The sequence below is a fragment of the Phoenix dactylifera genome, chromosome 11 (genome assembly GCF_009389715.1).
Source record: "Phoenix dactylifera cultivar Barhee BC4 chromosome 11, palm_55x_up_171113_PBpolish2nd_filt_p, whole genome shotgun sequence".
NCBI classification, from domain to species: domain Eukaryota; kingdom Viridiplantae; phylum Streptophyta; class Magnoliopsida; order Arecales; family Arecaceae; genus Phoenix; species Phoenix dactylifera.
The window spans coordinates 4,878,065-4,901,223 of NC_052402.1; the positions used below are offsets into that span (position 1 = coordinate 4,878,065).

At 38.5% G+C, this 23,159-nt stretch overlaps 1 protein-coding gene across 2 annotated transcripts; it reads left to right on the plus strand.

Annotated features, from left to right (window-relative positions):
• The first annotated feature begins 997 nt into the window (after positions 1-997).
• LOC103713800 (probable serine/threonine-protein kinase At1g54610) lies at positions 998-23,136 on the plus strand. Of its 2 annotated transcripts, none has more exons than XM_008800826.4 (7): positions 998-1,681; positions 3,149-3,433; positions 4,100-4,417; positions 5,785-6,006; positions 16,120-16,217; positions 17,269-17,377; positions 21,459-23,136. In XM_008800826.4, exons 1-7 carry the CDS (start codon positions 1,196-1,198, stop codon positions 21,804-21,806), a joined length of 1,866 nt encoding a protein of 621 aa, XP_008799048.2. In that variant the 5' UTR covers positions 998-1,195; the 3' UTR covers positions 21,807-23,136. The 2 variants fall into 2 exon arrangements, with proteins under 2 accessions (XP_008799048.2, XP_026663006.1); XM_026807205.2 differs by having other exon boundaries at positions 17,269-17,414; positions 21,459-21,586.
• Positions 23,137-23,159: the final 23 nt, after the last annotated feature.

Sequence of the window (23,159 nt, forward strand, 5' to 3'; positions counted from 1 at the left end):
CCACCATACCGTTGATTGATCCAACGCGTATATATATATACACGCGTGTGTTTGCATGCGTGGGTGAGAGAAACACACACACACACACACACACACACAGAGAGAGAGAGAGAGAGAGAGAGAGAGAGAGAGAGAGAGAGAGCTAATGTAAGACAGAATTATTACATCCTATATAAGAAAGCGAATTGCTTGATTTCTGGCCGGGGAAAGGTGGCAAACTAACCGACCGTGCCGGAACATTACATGCGAATTCTTCAGTACATGAGGCGCTGCATCAGAACCGCCCCTAACGTCGACATATATGCGAGAGCCATGCAGCTAAAATCTCTCGAGAGATTATTAGACTCCGGAAACATGGGTTTGTCTCCCTCTGGATTCCGGTATTGACGCTACCATGCATGCCTAGCTTGTGATCTTTACCGCTATGTAGGCACGTTCCGTGATCGGTGATCCGCTGCTGATCACTGGATCACTACCATAGATGATGTTCCGCACTTCGAACAGGATAATACATGCTGTGCTGTCGTGCTGATTGGATGGTCACATATACTCACACCGAGGTTACCTGTACGTACGACTCCGCTAAGAGACCACGAGCACATGCATGTTATTGTGTGTGCAGTAGTACTGGGACTGTGATGCGGCAAACTGTAATGGCATAAACCATCCCTAGCATATATACTTGATCATCTGGAACGAACTTAAGTATGTATGTATGTCGTCATATATTATTATTTGGTGTACATGCACACAACTCCTTTGATCATATCATATATGCAGGCTGGACAATTGGGCCTATGACTGGATCGAGGGAATACTGGGCCCAGCGCATCTACCGGTTTTAGAGTTGGCCCACCACCAAGTTGGATATCTATATATCTATATCTATATATATATATATATATATATATATATATATATATATATATATATATATATATATATATATATATATATATATATATATAGGCTGGTCGCGACGTCGGGGCCGGTACGGCCGGTTGTCTTCCCTCCAACTCCAAGCGCATACCGTCATCTTGGATCCTCCACCATTCTCAATTTCTCCGCGTACGAAAGAAAACGACCGAGAAAGCAAGCGGGAGAGCAAAGATTTGGCAGCCGGAGGAATAGAAAATCACACGCATCACACTCAAGCAAAGGGAAAGGAAAGAAAAGGAGGGGAAAAAGAAAAGAAATGGGAGATTTTTTCAAGGCCGTCTTGGGACGGCCGAATTTCCATGCTATCGTCTACCCCGCCCCCATGATCATCAACTCCTTTCTTTGGCGTTTCCCCCACACTCCTCCTTCGACGGTCGAAGAAGCCATGGGCTGCGTCCAGGCCAAACCCTCCTCTCCCAGCTCTCCCTCCCACCTCGAGGCGAGGAAACACGTCTACGGGTACGACGCCGGCGGCGGGCCGGCGGCGAAGAGGCAGCAGCACAGGGCCGCCCCGCACCGCCCATACATCAGGGGAAGGGAGGAAAGGACCCTCACGAGGGAAGGGGAGAAGGAAAGCAAGAGCGAGGCAGTCCCGCCTCCGTCGAAGCCGGCCGGCAGGGGCGGTGGGCCGACGGACGAGCAGGTGGACGGCTGGCCTCGCTGGCTCACGGACAATATCCCCCGGGCGGTGCTGGCCGGGTTGGTGCCCAGGAGCGCCGACTCCTACGAGAAGCTCGATAAGGTTTTCCATTTCTTGATCGATTTCCTTTCTTTGTCCGCATCGTTTAACTCTAGTTTGGTAGAATGCTTCTTTTTAAGAATGCTATAATCCGAAAATGATAATTACTTTTGGAGCTACTGATCACGGAGTTTAATTATAGCGTTTCTTTTTTCAGCTATTCATTGATGAAAGAAAAAATTAATGGACTGCTTAAGGCGTTTGCTACTTCATGTTACCTCTCTTTTTGATTTATTGGTTTTTGGCGGACTAACTTCTTTTGATATGGAGCGATTCATATAATTTTCCTCAAAAATTTTGGCATAGTTCTCGTGACATTTCTTTTTTTAAAAGAAGAAGAAGAAGAAGAAGAAGAAGAAGAAGAAAAATAAACCTGCACAGGGAGGGGTATGTCCTGATGTCCGTACATCCTAGAGATCTTTGATTTTTGGGCCTTGTTCTTGTTGGGGCGTGGTCCAGCTCTTCATGAATCATTTTCTTGAAGGTTCTATTAATGATGAATCAAAGATTCTTTATTAAAGGGCGGCTGTTATTGCAGCTTCTGTCCAAGTTTTCAAATTTTCATGCATATCTGCCTCCTCTTTTCAGACACTCGCGCAAAACTGATTTGCTCTTCATACCATAGTGTTTTCCGTCCATACGCACGAAGTAGATGGTGTCAATTCACTTTTTATCTCTTGTTTGTTACTCCCAGATTTGGTAATCTTCAGCACTGCATCTTGGATCCATCCATCATATGCTTATTTATAAATTTTGTCACTTGTAATTGTACTAGCTTATGCTTTCTGCATCTAAGATGAGCAGTTCCTTATGCATGTCATCTTCTCATTTTATCCAGACTCTTTCAAAGCACGTTAGAATTTCAAAGGGTTGTTTCTTGGTTGCATGAACTTGTGTCCATGAAGATGGCCCTACCTGCTTGTGAGCTGGCCTTTGGTGTTTCATGGCAGGTCCCTCTCTTGCCCAATGTCGCGTTGTGTTCATCACCGATTTGTGAGGGTTGGCATCAATTGATTGCTAGTCCTAAAATTCTGCTCAATCATCCAATGTAGCCTTTCCATTTTAGAGCTAAGCTCCATTTATAACCCTGTTTTGATGGAAAAGAAGGCTTAGATGATGATGATGATGATGATGATGATGAGTTTTAGTAGACCGCTTCCTGAAGCTCTGTGAACAATTACGACCACCATCAGTTTGTAGGGTCTCATATTTGAGTTACAATTGGATATAGCTTTTATGATGAGCTTTTTGTATCTCTTTGTAAAACACCCTTACTTTATTAATATAGACCTTGGCTATATAAGAACAACAATTGTTGATATATGTATCATTTCATACCTTTTTTAAAATTTTTCAAAAACAAATACACATGCCATCTGTTACTGTTATTGTTTTTGAATGGACTTTATTGTGCATTTGCTTTTTTAGATGCTGCTTGTTTAAATTAGAACACTGCTCTTGCTGGTTTAGGTAGGCCAGGGGACCTATAGCAACGTGTATAAAGCTCGAGACCGTGATACTGGAAAAATTGTCGCTCTGAAAAAGGTTCGTTTTGATACATCAGAATCTGAGAGTGTGAAATTTATGGCAAGAGAAATTAGGATATTGCAAAAGCTGGATCATCCCAATGTCATTAAGCTTGAAGGGCTGGCTACTTCAAGAATGCAGTATAGCCTTTACTTGGTCTTTGACTTTATGCAATATGACTTGGCAAGGGTTATCTCTCGCACTGGTGGGAGGCTCACTGAACCACAGGTTCTTACATTATCCCAGTTAAAAGTAAATTTTTAATTTTCTTAATCTTACTAGGAGATTTGCTTTATTTTTTCTCAAAAACTTTAATGGAGTTTGCCCTTTTGTGTCCTTGATACACTGAACTCATTTTCACTCAATCTTGTCTCCTTGTCTTTTTTTCCCAATTTTTCTTGCAAAATTATTTCTGAACTTGTATCTTTGAGCTTCTTCTTCAGAAATTCAAGTGATTTTTTTGTTGGATTTTTCTCTATTAACTAGGAAGATGTTGCCTTTTTGAGTGTCTTTCTTATACTTTAAATTTTTTCCTTAAATCATTTTTTCTCTCATGTTTTTACTTTTATTTTTTTCTTGTGAAATTAATCCTGAACTTGCATTATAGGTATCTTTTCTGAAGATTAGTATGTCTTTACTGTTGGATTTTTTCTCAAAATTCTGGATTTTTTTTTTCGAATGCCATTATCTACTTCACCTTCCCAAGCCTTTTCTTCTTATCATTTTACATTTGCTTTTTAAAAAAAAATTGTATCTTGCAAATTTTATCCTGGAATTGCACTTTATGACAATGCTTGCATTTATTGCCTGGTCACTTTCCCTTTAGCTGAATTAAAATTTTAAATCCAAGACAAGTGATAGGTTGCTCTTATATGCTTGATCATTTCTTTGCAGGTTAAGTGCTACATGCAGCAGTTGTTGTCGGGTCTACTGCACTGCCATGAGAGGGGAATTCTACACCGAGATATTAAGGGTTCCAACTTGTTAATAGACAAGCATGGAGTGCTGAAAATTGCTGACTTTGGCCTTGCAAACTATTTCAATCCAAACAACAAACAGCCACTTACAAGCAGAGTAGTGACACTCTGGTATAGGGCACCAGAACTGCTTCTGGGCACTACGGATTATGGCATTGGTATTGATCTCTGGAGTGCAGGTTGCCTTCTTGCTGAGATGTTTGCTGGGAGGCCAATTTTGCCTGGTAGGTCTGAGGTGAGATACCTATCTACTCTTATTAATTATTTGTGTTGATGAATCATTTTCTTTTAGTTATAGTACTTGACAACAAGGCACAAGCAACAAAAGCTTGTTTACACTGCATGTTTATAATTTTTGTTCATGTGGTTTTTGTTCTTAGCATTCGCCATTCCTCAAATTCTCATAACCACAACTAACATTGTCTAAAGTATTTGCATGGGGTTAAATTTATGAATGTTTCTCCACAATTTATGATCCAAACAATCACATGATTACCTTATTATCCATCATCGAAAGCCTTCGCAATTTTTGTGAGAAAAAACTTTTCCTTATTCAGGAGGGAGAGGTTTGAACCTCAGTAAATAGATTTATCATGTCAATGTTACATTGTTTGCTTGACCGAGGCACTAGGTGCTTTCACAATCAGTTTCTTGAAAGCCACGAATAGGGTTCTGTTCTGCTTTGTGAGATGAGAAGACTGATTGTGGAAGATGATAAGTAGGAGATTGGTAGAAGGTGTCTGGATTGAGTGATGAGTAGAATGTGATTGTGATTAGGAAAACTTTACCAATCTGGGAAGATGTTACCAATGTCTTTGATGGTTTTAAAATGCAAATGCTTCAACAAGTAAAGATGATAAAATTAGATTCATGCTCAATTATTGGTGGATACCACTCTCTTGTTCACTTGTCCTTTTTAATTTGTTTGTACCTATGGACTAAAGTTGCCTAGGTTTGGAATGAATGTATGGGGTAATTGAAAATAAGATTCAAGTTCTTGCATTCACCATCTTTGTCCTGATCTTCCCCCCAGTTTATGTTGATTAAGGGTTGGTTATTAGCTCATCACTTGTTATACATTCCATTTTTTGTGTGGGAAATGGTGATATATGGAGGAGTGGGCTTTGTCTTTTTATTTTGTTTCTTAATCGATATTCCTGTTGTTATTTTGATATGCTTTGGGATGTTGTAGAAAACAAGTCTTGGAAAAGCATATCAAAGCACCTCAGTGAGGGGATATTTTGATTAGTAAGTTATACTACATTCTTCTAAGCATTGAGAAAATGCCAGCATTCTTTGTCTTAACAACATTATATATTTTGGCTTTTTTTGTTGGTAGAATGTTATTTATCAGGGAAGTACTGCAAGATATTCATGATATATTTGTAGGTTGTAGTGACTTTTCAGCTTGCAATTTGCATTAGTTCCTTGTTCTTCTATATTCATGGAACTTATGATGTAATAATATGCATGAATAAATTAGGACTTCTGAATACCATGGCTGAGAAAATACCATCAAGTCTTTGTTATATACTATGAACTGGTTCATATGATGATCAAGTATTATAGAATTTCTCTTGATCAATATTTTACCACATTTAGGGTGAGCAACTCGATAGGATATTTAAGCTCTGTGGATCCCCACCAGAGGACTACTCGAGAAAGCTAAAGTTGTCTACTAGCTTCCGACCTGCACAAACTTACAAACCGACTGTCTTGGAAACTTTTAAAGATTTCCCTTCTTCTGCCTTGCGTTTGCTGACCATACTTCTTGCACTGGACCCCTCATGTCGTGGTACTGCAGCTTCTGCTTTGCAAAGTGAGGTAAATTAAAAAGTATAATTCTCAAACTCACTTTTCCTATATATTATACTGTAAAACTGCATTGATAAGTATGAATACATAAACTATTGGACTTTTATCGGGAATTATTTTGCAAGCTCGTCTTTTTTGATAGTGCCGTTGTTGCACATTTCTCATTGACTTGACTATTTGCTGAGCATTTTCTCAGCAATTAAATGCCATCTTCAATCATATCCCAGTTATCTAAGGATAATTGAGCCATATAAACAAATTGATTTCCAATATGTATTATGTTTTATTAGCATTTGGCTACTTGTGTTTCTCTGATTACTGTGCTTAGTGTTTCAAAGAAAGCATGATATTTTGTGTATTAGGCTGATTTTGGTCATACTCACCATGGCACAGCACAGTGTATCTTACTGCACATTGCGAGGTATGGGTGCATAGGATTATGTCACGTATGTTGATAATATAAGGCTTTGCCAATCATTAGATACATCTGAAAATTATTTTAGATTGATTTCTATGATAAATAGAAGTGTTAAAATTTAAAACATATAGACCATAAGTTTGACTCATCTGGTTGATTCAAACACTTATGCCTATGTTAGATTGCTTTACAGGCTGGTGCTCTATTTAGAGAAACATATTTCCATACATTTTTTACAATTTTTAGCAATGAATTCGTCTCTATGTCTCCCACGTGGTTTGCCGAACTGCCCGGTTCGGGCAGTGCCGAGCCGACCCAGTGCGCAACCGGGTTGATTCGCCTTCTATTTTCGATTCTGGCCCGTTGCCGAACTGCCCGGTTCGGACAGTGCAGAGCCGACCTAGTGCGAAACCGGGTCGATTCGCCTTTTATTTTCAGTTTTGGTCCCATATCGGTCAGAACCTGTCCCGAACCTCCCGGAACCCATCCCGAACTCTCCGGAATCCATCCCGAACCGGCCGAAACCTGTCTCGAACCAGTCCCGAACCGACCAAAACCAATTCTAAACCAACCGAAACAAGTCGGAACTGGCCAGTTCAGTCCAGACTTGGTGCAAACTAGCCGGTTCATGCCGAGTCAACTCGCTTTTGAGCCGAGTTATCACTGTGGACTAATCTGATGCTTTTAAAGCATCAAATTCGGGCCTTCCCAACAGCAAATGAAAGCGGTAGAGAGATTTTTGCCGCTTTCCCTTCCCAAACATCAAAAACTCGCCGATTCAGCAGCCTAAAAAAAAGATTCAAGCCTAAATCAGGTGCGCTTCCTCTTCTCTATGCCATTCCCTCAATTTTTTTGGGAGGGCTTGGAAAAATAATTCGAAATTTACAAAATAAAGAGAAATCATGCCAAAATTTTTGATTTGGGATTGATTTTATTATATGCTGTAGATCTATAGACGATTTACACGAAGACATAAAAATTTTTAATTTTCGGATTATATATCATTTTTAAAAATTAAAAATATATTTTTGGATTAAAAAAATAAAAAAATAAAATTAATAAAAATTAAAAAACTGTAAAATCAGAAATGTATTTAAGGGCATGCGACCTATTTTTCATAAAAATTTGGTGTCCATTCATTTAAATTTCTATGCGATTATGTGTACAGTGGCCTATGCCTAAATTTAGAAAAAATTGAAAAATAAAAGCCTTTGATGTATGCTCAAGGGCTTAGAAAAATATATGTATCATCCATTGTTGGGTTCTACATGGATCTTAGCTGAATCAATTTTTTAAAATATTAATATTTAAATATTATTTTTAAATTTAGAAAATAATTAAAAATATATAAACAATACGAAAATTATGAAAAATTAGTAGTATATATTACATAATTCAGAAGTAATTTCTGAGCTAAAAAATCTTATGTTTTTGAATTTATAATATTTAAACATATTTTTAATTTAAAAATTATTAAAAATATATAAATAAATAATATGAAAAATTAGTATTATGTATTAGATAAACCAGATATATTTTTTGAGGTAAAAAAAATATCTTCATCATAACAAAATTTTGTATTTTTTAAATAATTGATAAACTAACGTTCTTGATAAACTTACAAGAATTGAGTCATCAAGAAAAAAGAAGCCAAAGCATGACATTGGCTGGGATTATGGGCAAATACTCTCAGGTCGGCACCATTGGAAGTGCCACTAGTGCAACACAAAATTTAAGAAGGCGTAATTAGGTTGAAGCAGCACTTAGCCGGCAGTTACTCTGATGTATCTATGTGTCGAAATGCCGACAGGAGGTTCGATAGTTAATAAATAAGTATTTCGCTTATTTCAGAGTAGCGAAGAAGAGAATTGCCAAGAAGAAGGCGGAGGTAGACCGCTGAGCTGCAGAGCCACTTTTCTATCACTCTAGAAAGTCAGAGGAGGCATCCGCTCCAAATGATGATGAGGCATAGATCCAAGCAATGTAGGCAGACCTGGATGATCAGTGACAACAGGATGAGGTGGCAAGGCATAGGGCTCAATTTGGATCCTCGTACTACGAGTCGGACGTCGATTCTACGAGCATCAGGGTAGATTCAGAGTTTAGGAGGATCTCTTTAGTCAGGAAGGCCGTCAGTAGAGGCGCTGGCCGAATTGCATCTATATTGGAAGCTTTTGGTGGCAAAAAAATTCATCCAGAGAGATTCCATCAGGAGCAACAATCTATGATTTAGATCTACATGCCTTTGCCAACAGAGATTCGAAGCAGAAGAGGGTTGACTCAATGTTGAAGAAGGATATGTGGCGAGCTATTGGACCCTAGTTCTACTTCAGTCATATCTCAGTGAATGTGGCCGACAATACGTACTATAGGTCTGCCATTTTCACCATCCAGACTGCCAGTCTCAGTATTGATCCTCCAGGCCCGAAGGACATTTACGGTGAGCTTCTTGACAGTAATAAAAAGGAGCTAGAGAAATAAATTGCCTCCTACAAGAGCAAGTGGCCCATATATAGACTGACGGTGTTGTGTAATGGTTAGACTGGTCCTATCAGGTGGAGCATCATCGACTTTCTGATAAATTGTGATACAAAAACTTTCTTTCATAAGTTGATTGATGCTTCTGATCAAGTGCACGACGCCATGTACATCCTTAAACTGATGGAGGAGGTGATTGATCAGGTAGGAGAGGAGAATGTCGTGCAGGTCATTACTGATAATAGTCCACAATATAAGGCTGCCGGAAAGATCTTGATGGAACGGCGGCCACATTTTTTAAACTCCATAAGCTGCAAATTGTATCGACCTCATGTTGACGGACATTACGAAAATTCGTAGGGTGTAACAGACAGTGAAGACAACCCAAACCATCACCAAGTATATTTATAATCATATGTGGGTCCTTTCACTGATGAGGAGGTATGCAAAGAAAGAGAATCTTGAGACCAGGAGATATATAGTTTGCTACCAACTACGTTGTACTTGATAGCCTTCTTGAGAAGAAAGCAGCCCTACGTCAGATGTTTGTCAGTTCCGAGTGACAAAAAAGTAGATATACGAGGGCCGACACTGCTAAAGGGAGCAGTGTCGAGGACTTGGTGATAAGGTAAATATTCTGGTAGCGGGCCACTGCGATAGTGAAGGCTATTAGACACGATGCAGCTGCATATAATATCGCACGTGGAGTAGGATCCATAGTCGTATCAGATTTCGAGTCGTATACTGGATCCTATTATCCATAATCACAGATAGCCTATGACCCATACGGATACGGATATAGTGCGTATGAAACATCTTTCGATGGCTACTATCCTACTCAGCCCGAAGCATCTCACTTGTTGCATTTTGTTGTCAGCATATTCGGATGGGCTCCTCCACAGCCGTATTATCAGCCAAAGAATACCTCTCAAATCCAGAGCTTCAATGAGTGATCTGAAAGTGCTTATAAACTGGCGTGCATTCTTTATGAGATGAATATATAAGACTACAATGCCGCTCGGTTAGAGGAGTGGGTTGATGTACCTTCTAACTATGCTGATGATCTAGATATCTAGGAGAGTCATTGCCACTCGATCTGATTTTAGATATACTTTAAATGTATATAATTGATTGTATTATTTTATAATTTTTATGTCACTACTTGATTTGAGAATATTTTATGTTGTTCTTTGTTAGAATAAGTGACTCATATTAAGTGATATTCTTATTTGAGGGGTACACTGGTATTCTAACGGAGCGGAGCGAAGCGACGGGATATTTTATTTTACCAGAGATGTTGATAGGGATTGGGACTCTAGGGTTAGAGTTTAGCTATAAATATCTTGTAACCCTTGTTATTTGGTGAAAGTGAAAGTTACGGTCGTTTCGCTCCCGTGGACGTAGGCACATTGCCGAACCACGTAAATTCCTGTGTTCAATTTCTTCTTCCTCCCTCTCTTTCAATTCTGTGCATTGTTCTGTTCGCCATTTGGATCCTGTATTCTGCGCAACAATTGGTATCAGAGCTGCAAGGTGTTCACGTCGGTGCCGCGAAGAAAGGAAAAGAGATCTCCCATTGGTGCTGCGGGCGATTTCTGATCCACGTGAAGGAAGGGGGGATTTGTTTTCTCTCTGTTTCACGTGGGGGGCTGAGGGGTTTGTGTCCTCTCTCCCAAGGCTCTCTTCCCAAGCCGTGGGTGTTAATTCTTGTGGGATCTCAGGGTTGTTCCCAAGCCGAGAACAACACAGAACCAAAAAAAAAAAATGAGGAACTTCTTCTTCCCATCGCGTGGGTTCTTTTGGGCGTCTTCTTCCCAAGACAAAATCCCCACGGTGCTGTGGGTGATTTCTGCTTTACGTGAAGGGGGAAACTTTGCTTCACGTGGAAGGCTTATATTTTTTGGGTGTCTTCTCTTCCCAAAACGAGAAGAAGAATAGAGGAAGGAGCGTGAGAGAAGGAACGAAGGTCCAGTGGTTTCTTTTTTGGGCGTTCTGTTTCACAGGAGGGGTTGTTCCAAGCCATGGGAGGTTTGCTTCCCGTGGTGGGTTGTCTCTCCCAAGGCGTCTTCTTCCCAAAATTGAAACCCAAGTTTCTTCTCCCTGTGGTTCTTCCTTGTTTGCGGCGGCTTCCGCGTGGAAGGAAGGAAAAACTCCCTGTTGCAGTCCACGAGCAAGGAAGAAGAAGCCCCTATGCGCCTATGTCTGCCCGCGTCCTTCGGTTGCTGCGCCGTCGTGCACCCACGCCCGTGACCGCGCCGCCTCTGCCGCGTCTCCAACGCCGCGCGTGACAGATCCGGAAGAGGAGTCTCTCCCGTGCGCGCGTTCTGACCTAAGAAGAGGGGCATTTCTGGTATTTTTTATTTTTCATCAGATCCTATTTTTTTCTCTATTTTATTTTGCAAAAAGATAAGGTTGTAGGGATGTCTTCTGCGAAGTTCGATGTGATAAATTTCGATAGAACTGGGAATTTCGGGCTATGACAAAGGAGGGTGAAGGATCTGTTAGTATCGCAGGGTATGGTAAAGGCCCTGTACGGAAAGAAACCAGATGACATGGGTAATGCAGAGTGGAAGGAATTGGAGGCTAAGGCTGTTTCAAATATACGACTTTGTCTGATTGATGACGTGATGTATCATGTCATGAACGAGGAATCGCCGGCAGTAATTTGATCAAAATTGGAGAGTCGGTACATGTCCAAGTTGTTGACGAACAAGCTCTATCTTAAGCAGAAACTGTACGGTCTTAAGATGACAAAGGGTGCTGATTTAAGCCAACATATCAACGTGTTCAATCAGATTATCAGTGATCTGCAGCGAGTTGATGTGAAGTTCGAAGACGAAGACAAAGCGTTGATGTTATTGCATTCTTTACCCGCTTCTCCTACGTACGAAAATTTGGTTACAACTCTGACATGGGAAAAGGAGACCCTAGAGTTAGAGGACGTCATTGGAGCCCTGTTAGGTTTTCATCAGAGGAAGAAAGCCAATGCTGAGAGTTCTCAGGGAGAAGGCTTAGTGGTGAAGGGTAACCAGGAGCGTGGAAGAAGCAACACAAGGAATGGATCAAATCGCAGTAAATCTCGGTCTAAATCCAGAAAAAAGAAGAGCATAACGTGCTACAAGTGTGGAAAACAGGGTCACATAAAACGGAATTGTCCTGAGAAAAAGAAGGGTAAAGATGATGACAGATCTGAAGGGTCCAAGTCTGCAAATATAGTAAAAGAAGACACAGAGAGCAGTGACGATGACATACTTTCAGTTTCGTCCAGTTCAGATCATCCGCTGATTCTTGGATTCTGGATTCAGCATGTTCCTATCACATGATGCCCAATAAAAATTGGTTTGACACCTATAGGTTAGTTAATTCTGGTTCTGTTTTGATGGGTAATGATGCATCTTGCAAAGTCATTAAAATAGGGAATATCAGAATTACTATGTTTGATGGTGTGGTTAGAACGTTGTGTGATGTTAGACATGTTCCAGATTTGAGAAAGAATCTAATTTGATTGGGTACCTTAGACTCTAACAGGTGTTGTTACAAGTCTCAAGGTGGAGTAATGAAGGTTAGTAGAGGTGCTATGACAGTGATGAAGGGGCAGAAAGTAGCAGAGAACATCTACAGGTTGATAGGGACTACTGTTGTAGGTGGAGTTGCTGCTGCAGAGTCTGAGTCTGATAATACAGTCTTGTGGTATATGCGTTTGGGTCATATGAGTGAACGTGGTATGCTGGAATTGCATAAAAGAAATTTTCTGAAGGGTGTTAAAATTTGCAAACTGGATTTCTGCAAGTATTGTGTTCTTGGAAAACAGAACAAGGTTCAATTCAAAACTGCCACGCACAAGACAGAGGGTATTCTTGACTATGTTCATACAGATGTTTGGGGACCAGTCAGAGTAGCATCACGAGGCGGACATACATATTTCGTAACTTTCATTAATGATTTTTTGAGAAAGGTCTAGTTGTACTTCATGCAGCACAAGTCAGAAACGTTTGCCAAGTTTAAGCTGTGGAAAGCTGAAGTAGAGAATCAGACAGGGACAAAGGTCAAATGTCTTATATCAGACAATGGGACTGAGTACACAGACTCAAAGTTCATAGAGTTTTGTGAGCAACATGGGATTAAGAAACACTTCACAGTACGCAAGACACCTCAGCAGAACGGTGTGGCGGAAAGGACAAACAGGACTATAGCTGAAAGAGCACGGTGTCTCAGGTTAAATGCATGGCTTGCAAAGAACTTCTGGGCAGAGGCAGTGAATATGGCATGCTTCTTGATTAACAAGTCACCGAGGGCAGCAGTAGATGGTAAGGTTGCAGAGAAGGTATGGACAGGTAATGAGGTAGACTACTCAGGTTTGAGAGTATTTGGATGTCCTGCCTATGTGCATATTCCCAGTGAGGAGAGGTCAAAGCTAGACCCGAAGTCTAGACAGTGTATCTTTCTGGGATATCAGAAAGGGGTGAAAGGGTACAAACTTTGGGATCCGAAGGCAAACAAGGTGGTGATCAGTAGAGATGTGGTTTTTGATGAGAAAGCCATATTGAAGAGTACTCAGGAAGAAGAGAAGCAGGTGCCAGAAAGTTGCAGCAGCAATAAGCAGGTGATGCAGGTGGAGTTAGAGAGTTCTGTCAAGGAAAGTAAAGTTCAGGATACAGAGACTTCTACCTCAGTAGATCAAGAGCATCACAATATATCCACAGACAGACCCAAGCGCACTATCAAGCCACCAACCAGGTATGGTTTTGAAGATTTGGTTTCCTATGCATTAATCACTAGCAGTGGAGATCCTACTACTTTTTAGGAGGCAGTACACAGCCAGGAGAAGAGTAGATGGATGGGTGCTATGACGGAGGAGATGACATCTTTAAATAAAAATCAGACATGGGAGTTGGTGGAGCTTCCGGAGGGGAAGAGAGCGATAGGATGCAAGTGGGTGTTCAAGAAAAAGAAAGCAGTATTAGAAAAAGAAGGAAAAAAGTTCAAAGTACGTCTGGTAGCAAAGGGATACTCACAGAGAGCTGGGATTGACTATGATGAGATTTTCTCCCCAGTGGTCAGACACACTTCCATCAGGGTAGTGTTGGCATTGGTAACACATTACGATATGGAGTTAGAACAGATGGATGTAAAGACAGCTTTTCTTCATGGTGAGTTGGAGGAGCAGATTTACATGCAGCAGCCAAAAGGGTTTTCAGAACCTGGACAAGAGCACTTAGTCTGTAAATTGAGGAAGTCACTCTATGGGCTAAAGCAGTCTCCGAGGCAGTGGTACAAGCTTTTTGATTCTTACATGATTCGGATTGGCTACAGGAGATGTGAGTGTGACTGTTGTGTTTATGTGAGGAGCCTTGATGATGGTTTTTTTATTTTTCTGTTACTGTATGTGGATGATATGCTGATTGCTGCAAAGAGTATAAATGAAGTTAACAAGTTGAAGACTTTGTTAAGTAGAGAGTTTGACATGAAGGATTTGGGCGCGGCCAAGAAGATTCTTGGGACAGAGATTCCAGAAAATTGTGGTTATCTCAGGGTAGTTATATACAAAAGGTGTTGGAGAGGTTCAGCATGGGTAATGCGAAGCCAGGAAGCACACCTTTAGTGAATCATTTCAGATTGTCTACCTCACAGTGCCCAAAGACAGAAAAAGAAATTGAAGACATGTCAAAGGTTCCATATGCTAGTGCAGTGGGGTGTCTGATGTATGCTATGGTTTGTATTAGGCCAGATTTGGCGCATGCAGTTAGCGCAGTAAGCAAGTTTATGACGAATCCAGGGAGACAGCATTGGGATGCAGTCAAGTGGATTTTCAGATACTTGAGGAGTACTACAGACCATGGTATCATGTTTGTCAGACAGCAAGATGATCCTTCAGTCGTGGGATATGTTGATGCAGATTATGCAGGGGACTTGGATGACAGGAGGTCGACTACAGGCTATGTATTCACTCTTGCAGGAGGGCCTATCAGTTGGAGGTTTATGGTTCAGTCTCTAGTTACACTATCTACGACTGAGTCCGAGTATATGGTAGTGGCTGAGGCTGCCAAGGAAGCATTGTGGTTGACGGGATTAGTCAAAGAGCTGGGTGTTCCGCAAGGTGGAGTTCAGTTGCATTGTGACAGTCAGAGTGCGATGTATTTGGCAAAGAACCAGGTGTATCATGCAAGAACCAAGCACATAGATGTGAGGTATCACAAGATCAGGGAGTTGGTTTCTTCCGGTGACATATTGCTTGAGAAAGTTCATACTTCTGAAAATGCAGCAGACATGTTGACAAAATCCGTTACTGCAGACAAGTTCAAGCATTGCTTGGACTTGGTTAACATCTCTAGGTGCTAGAGAGGATGTGTTCCAACCTATCAGCGTCAGGTGGTGTCCCAGGTTATTTTTTCTCCTAAGGGATGAATATTGGCCAAGGTGGAGATTGTTAGAATAAGTGGCTCATATTAAGTGGTATTCTTATTTGAGTGGTACACTGGTATTCTAACGGAGTGGAGCGAAGCGACGAGATATATTTTTCTTTGGGATAATTATGTAATATTTTATTTTACCAGGGATGCTGATAGGGATTGAGACTCTAGGGTTAGGTTTTAGCTATAAATATCCTGTAACCCTTGTTATTTGGTGAAAGTTACGGTCGTTTCGCTCCCGTGGACGTAGGCACATTGCCGAACCACGTAAATTCCTGTGTTCAATTTCTTCTTCCTCTCTCTCTTTCAATTCTGTGCATTATTCTGTTCGCCGTTTGGATCCTGTATTCTGCGCAACATTCTTTATAGCATGCAACATCTCATTAATTATTTTATAATTTATATTATTTTAAAACAGTAAGATACAACATTTAGGCTAAACCGGGATCATAGAAACATCATAAAAAAAAGTCAAGAAAACATTAAAAAAATCAAATTAGATTTAAAATTAATGAAAAATTTCAAAAAGAGTGATTACCAATTAAATATTACAGAAAACTCTAAAAAAAAATTGGATGTGCCGATACGGAACTAGCATGCCCTACCTGTACCGGGCATGGTATGGTACTAAACTGATACTGAACCATACTGTCCGCCGACCGGTACGGGCCAGTATCAATTCAGCGAAACTTAGTCTCACATGTATTTAGGTTCGAGCATTCATAACTAACTCATGTATAAATATGCACATCTAATTGTTGTTTGATAATCTTGATTTTTTTCCATGTGGTATGATGTTTTTTTTTTTAATTGCAGTTCTTTACCTCAAGCCCGTTGGCTTGTGACATTTCAGGCCTCCCTGTAATTTATAATGAAGAAAATGATGAACCAGCTCAACCACGTGAAAGGCAAAAGTAAGTTACATATTTACTCTTTGATGGTTAAATCAATATTCCTTAATAAGGTAATATTATAATTATATTTTAAAGTCAACATTCTACTTGTGGTAATTATCTAGAAGTTATCATAATATTAAGGTGTGTTAGGTCTGAACAGAGCATTTGTATATCCTATCTTGGTTGTGAAGGAAATTATTGCTATGGTGACACATAAAGAGGAAGCTCCACCTTAGCACAAAAAACAAAAGGTTATCCACTTGATATATATGCGTTTGTATCTAAGATGGAATATGCTCCTTTGAAAGAAGAGAGATAGTGCAAAAGTCCCTTATACTTTTCATTCATATCAAATTTTTTTGTAATTTTTATTTTTATAATGCTCATTCTTTAATATTATAAAAAGAACTCTATCATCTATCTAGCATCCTGATCAAAGTTGTGCTCATCATATGCTGTTGCTACTTGTTAGTGCTTGACATTCCGATCCATTCAATAAGCAGATGCTTGTCTAGATTTCAGATTTTCTTAGTTTCAATTGCATCCATTGATTCAACAACACTGAGAAGTACTGTCTCCTACTTTATCAACTTTTCTATCAAGTGATCCTTTGGACCTCCCGGGACACCCCCCACCCACCCCCAACAAACCAATCAGAAAAAAAAAATTCTCACACTTTGCCCTCAGATTTCATTCTCATCTGTAGAATCTTCATCATAGGATTACAGTTCCCTACTCCCAACATTCCAAAAGGTGCAAGATTGCTGTTCATTTTAAACAACAGAGTTAATAGCCAATTTCATAACATAGAAATTTTAGGTATGAAAAAGTATTTTTTCAACATAAAAATTTTGCAGACAATGGTATCGGCTGCATTAACTTGTCACTTGGCAAGGCCCATGTTAGTTGTGCATATGATTAGTTGCTTACAGTCTGTCTTGTAAAAATTTTAGACTATCATTGCTGCTTCAATTTTGAGTATTTACTTCTATATGTGACAAATACCTTAATTTTGTTATTTGACCAAGTGTGTCCATGTGTTTGATAAATCTAGTTATCCTTCTTATAGGCGCAAAGGTTCCAAACTGAACCATCGGTCTCGCACACAAAAAGACAACCAAAAAAATATGGAACAAACTATTGTCAAAACAAAAGCGGATTCTGGATCTTCCAAAGAGGTATAAGTCTTGTCCAAGATCAATTTGGTGCTTGTTGGTAAGTTAATTTAGTTTAGCATTTTCATTTTGCTTTTTAGCCAGTAGTTTTATTTTTGATTCGATAGCCAGTGAACACTCTACAACTTCTAGCTCAAAATCTTGAGCTTATGGCTCAAACGGAGGCCCTTATATTCTGTACTGTATTAAAAATTTAACCATATTATCACTCATTTTCACTTATAGAACATGCATTTGAATCTTTTTTGGTACAAACTTATGGTCAATGAGTTATAGTTTGTAAAAGGATATAAGAGGTCTCAAAGGTCTAAACCTACCACTCCAATGTGCCAGAAGTCCAGCAGAAATCAGCAAGATTTCCCATTGTAGCAATTAAAAAAACAATATAAAAGAACCTTGTTAAGGAAATAAATATTGGAAAGAAATAAAACAAAAAGGAATGCACTGATTGAAAATTCTGACCATGCTTTTATTTATTTATTTATTTTCTCTGTCCATGGCTGATTTCTTATTTATTTGGTTAGGGCATTCCTTATTTTAATAATCAGCAGTCCAGGATTGGGATCAGAGTGGGACTGGGAACGAAATCTAATTGAGGGACCATTGAATTTTATATTTTTTAAAGCTCAAAATGGTATAGTGAACAGAAGCAATGGAGCAGGGTTTCCAAAATTAGGTTTGCATTAGTTTTGGCTGCGCTTGTTTTGGTATGCCTCCAGAAGTTTTTGCCAGAAAAAATTTAAATATAAAATAAAAATCCAATATATAGAATAATTCCACAAACGAGTTAATCGAATGTACTCCAAATTGTATGTCAATTCGATAGTATATAATGGATGAGTCAGCATGTAACTGTGATTGATCAATAAAAATAAAATAATTTTTACATTGTTTTATAGTGGATATGTTCTTGAGTTGCATGATTACAATCTAAAACAGGACCATATAGAAAAAGGAAATCCATACTTTTCATAAACACTGCAATTCTTTGAGGTACCTTTTCTACTCTTATTAGAATAGTTGGAACTCTCTGATCCATGAGAAGGTGATATTTTTCAATATCTTCTTATATGTATAAGCACAGAATTCTTACTGCTGCGAATTTAAAGAAAAGAAACTGAGTAGAAGCAGATAATTGTGCTCTTTATGAACAGGAAGAAGAAAGTATAGATCACCCATTTTTATCCTCTTCTTCAGAAAACTGATTTGGTTGCACTTCCTCCAGGTTGTTAATATCTATTCTCTACCAGCTGAGATGAATGAACTTTGATTAACTTGGATGGACACCAATATTAGAAGAAAATATCATTTTGGTTAGATAACTTTTATGTCCTCATTTTATTGGTTAATTTGGCTCCAGAGAAATGGGAGACTTCAACAGTATTTTATTTCCTCATAAGCGAGTGGGTCTCTCATTTATTAGACTTTAAGAAACTTGCAACCTCTCTTTGTTTTGTTAAAACTTTTTTTAGATCTTTTGGTCTTGTCTGCTGATTATTCTATGTTCTTTTTCCTTTTTTCTTCTTATTAATCCTCTTTGGATCTTTTGTATGTTTCTCTCTTCCATTTGCTGAATGAAAGTGATTAGACTCTTAGGAAGCGTTTGATGTGGGGTGATCATTCCAAGATCAAGGATGATGTAGGTGGAGGCAACAAGATCACTGCATTTAGTTGCACCATAGTGATTCTACATGGCAGTGATCACAAATCACCCCCACTCCTCAAATCACCGCCCAACCTAGTGATGGAATATCTGTCCTTGAGGTCAAGTATCCAAGATCACCCCATAGCAGTGATCTTGGACTAAAAATTTGAGACAAAAACGCCCCTTAGTCTAGCAAAAATTATATTAATATTATATATATTATATTATATTCATATATTGTATTTATGCTATGTATTATATTATAATATATTATTAATCATATTATTGTCGTATTATTACTCTATGATAATTTAAAATTCTAATAGAAATATATTATTGTATTTTATTCATATAATAAATTTTTTAATATATCACTTCTATTTGCCTTATTTTTCTAATCAAAATAAGTATTAATAATAAAATAATATATTATAAGTATAAATAAAAATATTAGTTCTATAATAACAATTAATGTATCTTTATAGGATTGATAAATATATATTTTTATGGAATATATTAATAATTAATATATTAACAAATATGTTAATATTTATTATAATATATTTTTATATGTTAATAAATATTTTTTTATGAAATATATTAGGGGTAGTTTTGGTATTACATGGTTAGTGTTAATGGATTCTTATGGAATACCAAATAGGTTACTCGTGGATATCTAAAAATTCTTAATCCTTAGAATATAGAATAGCAAATGCAATGATCTTAGATCACCAGAGGTCAGATTACTTTGAGATAAGAATTACCAGTGATTTAAGATTATTTTGGTGATCCCATTTGAGTCACCAAATGCCAGCTAATCTTTTCTTAAAAAGAAAATAAAAAAAAAGCTGCAAGATTTTCTCTAAAAAAATGAATTTTGCATGTATATTCTTGAAAAATTGCCTTTTTGCATTTTGTTCTTTAGCAAATTAATATTTGCATGAACACCCCTAGACCTTTTTCTTGAGAAAATTGAGGATGTTTCTTCATTTAACTTAGATGGTTGCTATTTAACTGACTTACAGTTTCGTTACCAAGGCAAGATGGACCATGACAATAAGTATAATGTTGCCAAATAACCCAAAAGTCAAGGGTTTGAAAAACCCATTTGAAACTTTTCATTGTAGATCCAAAAAATTTGTAGAAAAATATTATTGATATACAAATTTTATGGAAAGAAACTAAGAAATAAATATAACTTATAAAATTTTCAAGCATGACTTGTTACAAAAGAGACTTGAGCTCAAATGTCACAAATCCAAGTTTAGATCTTGCAAAACAACTGTTTAGGAGCTCTGATCTGTTTTCTTAACCTCAATTTTCTTTCCCTCTGAAGAACTATCATAAAACATAAAAAAATCTCTTGAAACTTGAAAAGAAAATATATTCTCCTAAATTTCTTACCACCAAACATTAACGTTCTTCAAGTTTTTCTGGAAACTTGCAAAACCCAAGTCTACTGTTAATAGAATACCGTAAATAAATTAATGACTCAAACAAAAATTGCCATATATTCATTGCATGTGGCCTTAGGTCAGTTTTGATAGAAACTTCGAAATTGATGTCATTTTTGAATAGGTTGCCAGCAAAATTAAAAAGTTCTGGTTTTGGTTCGAGGGTTTCAGCTGAAACTTAAGATCATGAGACAGAGGCAGAGTTCAATTATGGGTTCCATATCATAATTTTGTAGTTCCTGCTTTTAAGATTCTGTTTCATTCTTTCCATGATGTGCATGCGTTTGCATGTTTGTGCATATGTTGATGAATTATGTTGTATGTTTTGGCTTCTGAATAAACTATCATTTCAGTGTGTGATTCAAGATGAGTTGTGTTTTAGGAGAAAGAGAACTAGGGTGCTTCATGTTCTGAACCCCATGCACGATCTTTAAACGCCACAGATGCTCCAAGTATGCTGTGTCTTTTTGTTCGTAAATAAAGATGGGCATTGTTGGCACCCATCTCTCTAAGTGAGAGGTCTCACATTCAAACCTAAGGCGGCGAAAAACCACCATATTTTTTTAAGAAAGAAGTATATGATATGTTTTTGAGGATACCATATTATCATATCCACCTCAAAGTCTGCTGAAAGTGAATGAATTAGAATAACGATAAACTGAAAGCTTGGCATGTTGAGCACATGTGCTACATTTTGAATGACCATTTGTTTACTTTTTGTTTATAGAGATGGAATGGGCATCTCCCTCCTACAGTACTTAAGGATTTGTTTTGCAGTGTCTATGAAATCTGTAGAAAGGCCATCTAAAAAAGAAGTGATCTTTGTGACTGTACTTAAGCATTCCATAAAGCTTAGTCTAATATTACTTTCCACAAAAGGATGATGAGAATTCCCTCAATATTCAATCCTCCACACTGTTACAATTTGGCTATGGGTTCACAAAGATAATGATTGTCAAAAAATAATTATAATCTTTGAATATAGGAGGAGAAGGCTGCAGATCGGACAACACGTAGCCAAGAATTGGATTACAGTACAGGAAGCACTTCCTCTGGTGTAAAGCCCAGAGTCTCTGTGGCTCCACCTGCATCCCTATCACCAGTGACATCGTCAGTCCAAGGACAATCATGCAGAACAGAGGGCCATCCTTCAGCCTCTGGGATTACCAGGAACTTGCCTCCACCACCATCCATGAAGGCAAATGCTGGAGGCGAGAAAGAATGCATTGATGGCATGCACCCATATGGTTCAGAAAAGAGGTCTGCCTCCACTTCAGAATTCCGCAGGTTGGATGGACAAGATACAGCTAAACATTATGTTCTTGTTGATTAGAATGGTGCTACAAAATTTTTCTTGTTTTGCTGCTTCTATGTCATTTCCCTGAGGCAATCTCCCTTATGTGTCATTGCTCAATTGTAGAGACTGGGTTAATAGCAATTAATATGATGTCCAATTAGCATAATTCATTTCCCTAGTAGTTTAGAGGTTGTCCTTAAACTGGAAACGCAAGCAGAATCAGATAAATGATGTATTTAGCAGGATGTTTGCATATCCTCTGATAGGGGTATTCCAGGGAAAAGAAAACGCGCAAACGCAGGGATAAAAATTGGGCAATTTGGAGTTACTAATCAAAGAGCTAATTACTTTGAACTGTTTTGAAAAGATGACCATGGTATGCATGCATCTGCCATGACAATATTTAACACCCCAAGTCATTCATTAGTATAAAAAAATTCTTATGTCAAATTCAGAGCAATCTATAATTATTATTTTCTTTGAACATGCTCACTCTTATAGATTCATTATGCGCTGCATATACTTTTATAAAAATTGATGTTCGCATGAGTGGGTTTAACATCACACGGATGCGGCAGAAAGATGATGGTTCTTTTCCGTGTGAGTATGTCAAATACCTCTCTGGGCTTCGGCACAAACCCTCCGTGTGAGTATGTCAAACCTAGCACCACCGAGGCTACCAGCGGACCAGTAGCCCTTCCAAATTCCGTGTCCGAGTAAGGAGCATCCGGTCTTCACAATTTAATCGACGCCCGCGCGTTTCGAACTCGGAATCATTTGAATGGAAGTAAGGCTCTGTTCCACTGAGCTACCATCTCAATGGCAAGATGATGATAATGATGGTTCTTTTCGGCTGAGTATAGAACACTAGAAAACAAAACAGTTTTTATTATTGGTTACAGAGGGGAAAAAAGGGATACAAAATTATTTGAAAATAAATGGTAGGAATCTACCAAAAAAAATTGAAGAAAAACAATCCTTGAAAAGAAGATGGACCACGATCAAAGGGATTGGCACATATCATGATCTAAGAGTTCTGCGGCAAACCAATTAGATCGTCCATGTTACTTTTACACAGTTTTTGTTTTAAATCATTTTGTGCCATTAAGTCCTTAATACTTTCTACCTTCCAGAGCCCGTGGTATCTTATACTCTTAATTTTGGCATGGATCCTTTTCCGCAGCTGGAGAAGGCTTGCATAAAAAAGGTGCTAGCAGCACTTCCAGTTTTTAATTCAATCCAAAAACCTTTATCAGGGCCGCGAGGAATTTGTGAATTTTGGAGGAAGGCTAAGATATCGGGCAGTCCATATTTTATTTGCTTAGATGTTCTAGTTCATGAAGCTTCAACAGGAAAAAGAAAAAAAGAAGAGAAAAAAAAGAGCCAAAA

Excerpts from the sequence above, each read along its gene's own strand:
- LOC103713800 (XM_008800826.4), top strand. The coding sequence starts at position 1,196 with ATGGGAGATTTTTTCAAGGCCGTCTTGGGACGGCCGAATTTCCATGCT. Across the intron at positions 6,007-16,119 it reads CTTCTGCTTTGCAAAGTGAG|TTCTTTACCTCAAGCCCGTT; the intron begins GTAAATTAAAAA and ends TTTTAATTGCAG. Across the intron at positions 17,378-21,458 it reads ATTCTGGATCTTCCAAAGAG|GAGGAGAAGGCTGCAGATCG; the intron begins GTATAAGTCTTG and ends CTTTGAATATAG.